The sequence below is a fragment of the Cebidichthys violaceus genome, unplaced genomic scaffold (assembly GCF_023349555.1).
Source record: "Cebidichthys violaceus isolate CVI_PGR_0920_01 unplaced genomic scaffold, fCebVio1.0.p SCAF_23, whole genome shotgun sequence".
NCBI classification, from domain to species: domain Eukaryota; kingdom Metazoa; phylum Chordata; class Actinopteri; order Perciformes; family Stichaeidae; genus Cebidichthys; species Cebidichthys violaceus.
The window spans coordinates 9,046,311-9,052,224 of NW_027176406.1; the positions used below are offsets into that span (position 1 = coordinate 9,046,311).

The window sequence follows — 5,914 nt, forward strand, 5'->3', positions numbered from 1 at the left end:
CCAGTGTGATGAAAGACAGCAACGTGGAGAAGTACAGGTAATGGACATATTTCAACACCCCGGGCCTGTCATCCTCCTCATAGCACAGGGGCGCAGGATAAATGAAGTCCAACAACATGCGGGTGCAGCCCACCAACAGGCCGACAACCAGGCCCCAGAATGCACCCTAAAAAACAGAAAGGTCTGAAGACGCAAAAAAGATTTCTCACATTTCGCCTCATAAATATGAACACATTATTTCTGATTTTACATCTAATAAGTACGGTAACTAACATTGTGTAAAGCCTGTGATCTACAGTAAATGCATTTCATATACAACCGTCTCAATGTATATGACCCAACATTGATACTTATTTATTCATTTAGACAGGGACGAAAAATAGAGCATAATATTCTTGATGAAAAATGATTTGGTCAATCTTACCATTGAGCATAGACACAAGCTTACCTTCTCATTAGCCCTCTTCCAGAAGCAGCCTGCGAGGAAGATGATGGAGACTGGGGGCTGCAGGTAAGTGCTGATGGACTGGATGTAGATGAAAAGCTGCCCACCCTGACTGGCCTGGACGACAGGAATCCACATCACAGACACCACCACAAGCACGAGCACAAACACCCTGCAGCACACACATGAAACACAAGATCTGTGACTTTAACACAAAATAATTCAGTTCACTTCTGCAAGGACGTGGTATACCGGAGATCAAATTACAGGACAGCTTGTAAGGAATAGAAATCTGTGTATTTGAACATCAGTTTTTGTTCGGTTATGAGGGTGTGTGTATGTGAGTGTGTGTGTGTGCGTGTGTGTTGGCTAGAAAGGAAAATCTGCTGAAGTCATTACTTGAGAAAATGTGGAAAGAGGAGTTATGGTTTGGGCACACATGAGAGAAAAATGTAATGATTTAATATGCAATTTTGTGTGGGGTTTCATCCAGTGCATTATAATTCCATGTGTGGCTTTTTTTTAATCAAACAGACAAAGGTGTAGCATGAAATGTACAGACATTAACACAAGACATATGAAACAGAATATTGTACAGATTTTTGGTTGTTTTTGTTAGTGGTTGAGTGTGTTGTGTAAGTGTGTCATATATTCCTACTGCATGTGCAGATATGTCCGAGGAATAGGAGGAGAAGTAAATCCATAAATAAATTAAAATTATAATATTAATAAAATAAGTTTAATAACTAGTTAAATAATGAGCATAAATAATGATTGTAATCATTATTAATGTTGACCTTTCTTGACATGTTAAAAAACATGTTATTGTTGCAGGTTGCAGTATACAGCATACATGCGGCAACCAGGTCCATATTTTGGGTTGCGGGATGATGCCTGCTTGTCCACAGCTGGTCACTTACCTGCCCACAATCATAAGTTCCCACTCAGATGCCCGGGAGCGGAAAGTCTTCCATAGATCCATGGTGAAAATGGTGCTGGCGCTGTTGAAGATGGAGGTCAGAGAGGACATGAGGGCGGCAATCATTACCGCCATCATCAAACCTCGAAGCCCTGGGAAGGAAAACACACAGAGATTAGCATGAAATCTATATATAGAGAGCAAAAGGCAGTACAGGAGGTGTAACAAGGGAAAAGTATTTCACCTGCAGGCAGCAGCTCCATGACCAGTCTGGCGTAAGCTGTGTCTGAACAACCCACTGGGTTGCCACAAATCTGATTACACAGCTCAGGGTCCGCACACGCCACGTCATCTACACAATATCATGAAAACACACAACACTCAAACTCAATTTTAAACATTAAAACTCTCAACATGACCTGAATGATTACTGAACCAGTCCTGATTAAGCCTTTAGTACATTTATAACATTAAATACTATTTAACAGAAGTCATGTATAGTTTCACATTAAGGGTGGATCAAGAAAATGTTCCCGGTTGCTGTCTTGTTTAATTAAAACATACATTTATACTGTACCTGTGTAAAGTATCCTGCTGATCATGCCAGGCAGCATGATAACAAAGAAAGGCAGGAACTTTAGATAAGCAGTCATGAGTGAGCCACCTTTTGCATGGGTCAGGGTCTTAGCAGCCAAGGAGCGCTGCACGATGACCTGCAGAGAATCACAGCTGACCCTCAGTTACACAGCAGCTTTTAAGTACATTTTAATAGGGAGCTTCTAATCAGAATGGATACGGAAATCACATGGCCTGGCAGGTAAGGGGAAGGGTTTTATGTGCACAAATTAGATTAGATTAGATTAGAACTGCTGAATTGAGAAGAAACATAATGCTCATTAAAACCACTCTCGTCTTTTGTTGTCTCAAGTTTGGGCTGCGTGGTAAGCTATCCCTCTGATATTGTATAAAAGGAATTTTTAACTTCTCTAAGGAGCAAAACATGCCAAATTCTCATGATGGGGATTTTCAGATGAGGACTTTTAAAAACTAAACATCAGAGGATAAGCATAAAGAAGAGTGAAAGGCACTAAACTACATTTTCATCTTTTATAGATGAAATACCTTGTGACATTTTAAAAGTTACAACATATTTTTCATATTCATGTTGGCAACTCTGGGCTTTTATAATCTCCAGACAGCCCTCCCTGTTGAGATTAGGCATGCCAGCACATCTAGTTTAAATTAAATGAAAATTAAGAATGCGTTTTTTTAATATATCCTGATTTGCGATATCTGATTTTACTCTTTTGTATACTATTTGTACATTTTTGATTGCAGTAGTAATTCTTCATTCTTTCATTTACTCTTATTTGTTAGAAAAGGTGCTACACACAAAAGTACATTTTTATTTCCGGACCTGGTCAGAACACCAGTACCACATGGAGGGAATTGACATGCCAATGAAGATCCCGGGCCAAGGCAGGTCAGAGTTCACCGGGTCTCTGAATATGTGGAAGGAGTCATCTCGAGGGATGCCGCAGGTTGAGTTTGGCACACGTATCGAAGGGATGGCGTTGGAGTATCCGTCCATCAGAGCATCCCAGCCTCCGACCTCGGCAAAGCCTCAACAGAGGGACAGCAGGGTCAGATATACTGGAACATAAATGTTCTGGTGACGGGACGGTGTCGCGTGTAGACAGATCTGACTTACTGAAGGCCATGAGAGTGAGAGCTCCGGCCAGCATGATGGCAGTTTGAACAGCATCTGTGTAGATAACTGCAGCCAGACCGCCTAGAAACAACATACAGTGACACACAGAAAACAGCATCATGTTGAATTTCTATGTAAGAGGTTTTTTTAAATGGTGAGGGAAGGAGAAAGGTCACCTGCTACAGTGTAGAGAGCAGTGATTGACAGCAGCACCAACACAGCTAAGTAGATGTTCCATTGTAATGCGAGCTGAATAAACAATGCACCAGCATACATGTCCACCTGGCAAAAACACACACAGAGGAACACATGTGGTTACAGGATAATACTAACACAAAAGAGTTTAAATACATGCACAAATATAAATATACCTATTTGTTTTAGCGTATAAACACTAAAGAATTATTGTGGAATTGTATCATACCGATATTTTTGTAAAGATGTAAATAAATAAGGACAGGACAGCTATAAAAAACTGTGTTCTTCTCCCACCAAAACGCCTCTGCAAATATTCTGGCATGGTCATCACCTGGAGATAAAAGGATTATATATAAAGGAATAAATTAGCAAAATAATGCATAAGCATGTGTGTGTGTGTGTGTGTGTGATGTTTATCGTGTGGACGTCTCACCCCAGAGGCAATATAAATGGGCAGGAAGAGCCATCCCAGCAGCAGCACCATCAGTATACCCTGTCCAACACCATATATGTACTTTACACACTTTAAAAACAGCTCAACATTTCATATTAAACATGTTTTTATATTAAAATGGTTTGAGAGCATATAAAAAATCTCTTACATTCCACTCGTATAAAATAGCCCCAATTCCTGCAGCAGCTCCTGACCCTGCCAGGCCGATGAAATGACCACTGCCAATGTTACTGGCAAACAGCGAGGCACCTACCTAAATAAAGATAACAGCCATAATTAGAATCGCTAGAATCTCTAACTTTTTAGGTGTTAATATTCTCTACAGTTAGAGTGGCTTGACTGGCAGTCTGTGAAAACAAAAAAACACAGATTTGTTTGACTCACTGGCCACCAGGTCATGTTCTTCCCAGCCAAGAAGTATCCATCCACAGTGCTGCGCTTCGTCCTCCACATGGACTAGTAGAAATAAAAGGAAAATATATCTTGAAGATACATTTCCAGGAAAACTACCAGAAAAACACTAGGATCCCCAGCTGAGAGATAGGACTGCGGCATCAGTGGTTGTTCATGTTGACCATTCAACATGTGTAAGAATGCTTAGTAAAGGTATTAGACATGTTTTTTTCTTGTACTTACCCAGAAGCCAACAGCCAGAACCAGCAGAAAGTAGACTACCAGCACAACTAGATCCACAGTGCCCAGGGGATCTCTGCTGCTTGGAGAGGGCGATGGAGACGGAGTCATGTTCATCTTGTGTCGGCCTTCTTTAATGTCAAAGGTCATTTGTGGAATCAAAGAAATTAACAAATTCTGTCCCCAGCTGTGATAGTAAGTACAGTAATCAAAAGTGAAGACTAGTTAGTCTTGAATAGGTTCCAAAGTCATGAAAAAGTATCACTGTGTCGTAGCTAAACTAAGTGCACTTGTGTGCAGCCCATATGTACAACTTTGAGGTACATTCTTTCTTTTATATGCTATTCTACCTCTCCCACACAATTATTTGACAGATAGTTACTTTGCATGTACAGACTTGACAAAACATATGAGTTTATTACACATAATGCCTTGTTATGCATTGAACCAGAAAAAGAGGACATCTTGTAAAAACACTTTGGAAGAGGATTTGTCCAACTCAGACTGCTCAAGTGTCAACATCAGATAAACTTGCACTTGAGAGATGACAGATGTGCATTTTATCCCCCATCATATACAATTTTAAAGCGATTGCTCAATAGCAGGAAAGAACAGGAGGAACGATTACATCAAGAAAGTTTAACTGTATCTTACTCTAAACTCAAAGCCACAATTTTAGAATATATTTATATAATATTAAAATGTCTCTGTTACTGGAGACATGTTTATTAAAGTGTCTGCACTGTTGTCAATTAACGGTTGTTTTACACTTGAAAACAAAATCAATACATATTGAAATTTTCCAGCAATTCAGATCAATAAAAACTACAACTTAGTCTCTTACTATCTTCAGGCTGTGTATTGGAGAGTATTATCCGGTAAATAAACTCACCTTTTAATCAGTTGTCACACAGTGTTTCCTTGAGCCGAGTTGTCACAAACTACATGAGGATGATCCCAGGAATCTTGTGTTTCCTTCACACACCAAAGGATCAAACTCCACTTTCACCTTGTGTGTGGCAAGGTTTAGTTGAAACGTAAATGATTACTAAACAGAGCAATAAAAGGCTGCTGCTGCTGCTGCTGCTGCTGCTGCTGCTGCTGCTGCTGCTGCTGCTGCTAATGGAAGGTTAATTTGTTTGTTTGTTTATTTATTTTTCAGGGACAATGCACACCAATCAACAATGAAACTGTAGGTGAGCCAGAGAGGCTAGTTTTCATCTGCTGTCCCCGGCCAGATGTTTGAAGGCAGCCTAAAATTTACAAAATTTCAAATAAAAATGGATTTAAAATGTATAGACAAAACCAATACACATATAAGCAAAAGAAAAGTGTACGACACTTATGATTGCTGAATGAGTTTTAATTTAGGCATTAAATGCGTGCAGTGTTATCGAGATATTAAGGTAAAATGTGTTTGTGTACAGGCTTATCTCACAAAATGTCAATCTGAGATTTTGCCACAGCTGGACAGATAAACTGGTTGCAGCAATAGCAGGTGTGTCAGCGGCAATAAAGACATGACGAGTTGCAGACAATGTAGGAGGTGTAGTG

At 39.9% G+C, this 5,914-nt stretch overlaps 1 protein-coding gene across 2 annotated transcripts in view; it reads right to left on the reverse strand.

The window, feature by feature from the left end:
* The window catches only part of slc5a11 (solute carrier family 5 member 11), a 6,489-nt gene extending 1,153 nt beyond the window's left edge, over positions 1–5,336 (reverse strand). The window contains exons 1-14 of one of the 2 annotated variants that reach the window (XM_068719089.1): positions 5,253–5,336; positions 4,364–4,491; positions 4,112–4,183; positions 3,876–3,980; positions 3,707–3,766; positions 3,500–3,604; positions 3,252–3,357; positions 3,076–3,156; positions 2,782–2,987; positions 1,942–2,077; positions 1,609–1,716; positions 1,366–1,516; positions 449–617; positions 1–166 (exon numbers count right to left, since the gene is read on the reverse strand). The exon at positions 1–166 is cut by the window's left edge and continues 50 nt beyond it. In XM_068719089.1, the coding sequence (XP_068575190.1) occupies positions 1–166; positions 449–617; positions 1,366–1,516; positions 1,609–1,716; positions 1,942–2,077; positions 2,782–2,987; positions 3,076–3,156; positions 3,252–3,357; positions 3,500–3,604; positions 3,707–3,766; positions 3,876–3,980; positions 4,112–4,183; positions 4,364–4,477 (1,579 nt within the window). In that variant the 5' untranslated portion in view covers positions 4,478–4,491; positions 5,253–5,336. The remainder of the gene's footprint in view (positions 167–448; positions 618–1,365; positions 1,517–1,608; positions 1,717–1,941; positions 2,078–2,781; positions 2,988–3,075; positions 3,157–3,251; positions 3,358–3,499; positions 3,605–3,706; positions 3,767–3,875; positions 3,981–4,111; positions 4,184–4,363; positions 4,492–5,252) is intronic. The other variant, XM_068719090.1, reaches the window with a different exon arrangement.
* Between the last annotated feature and the right edge of the window lie 578 nt (positions 5,337–5,914).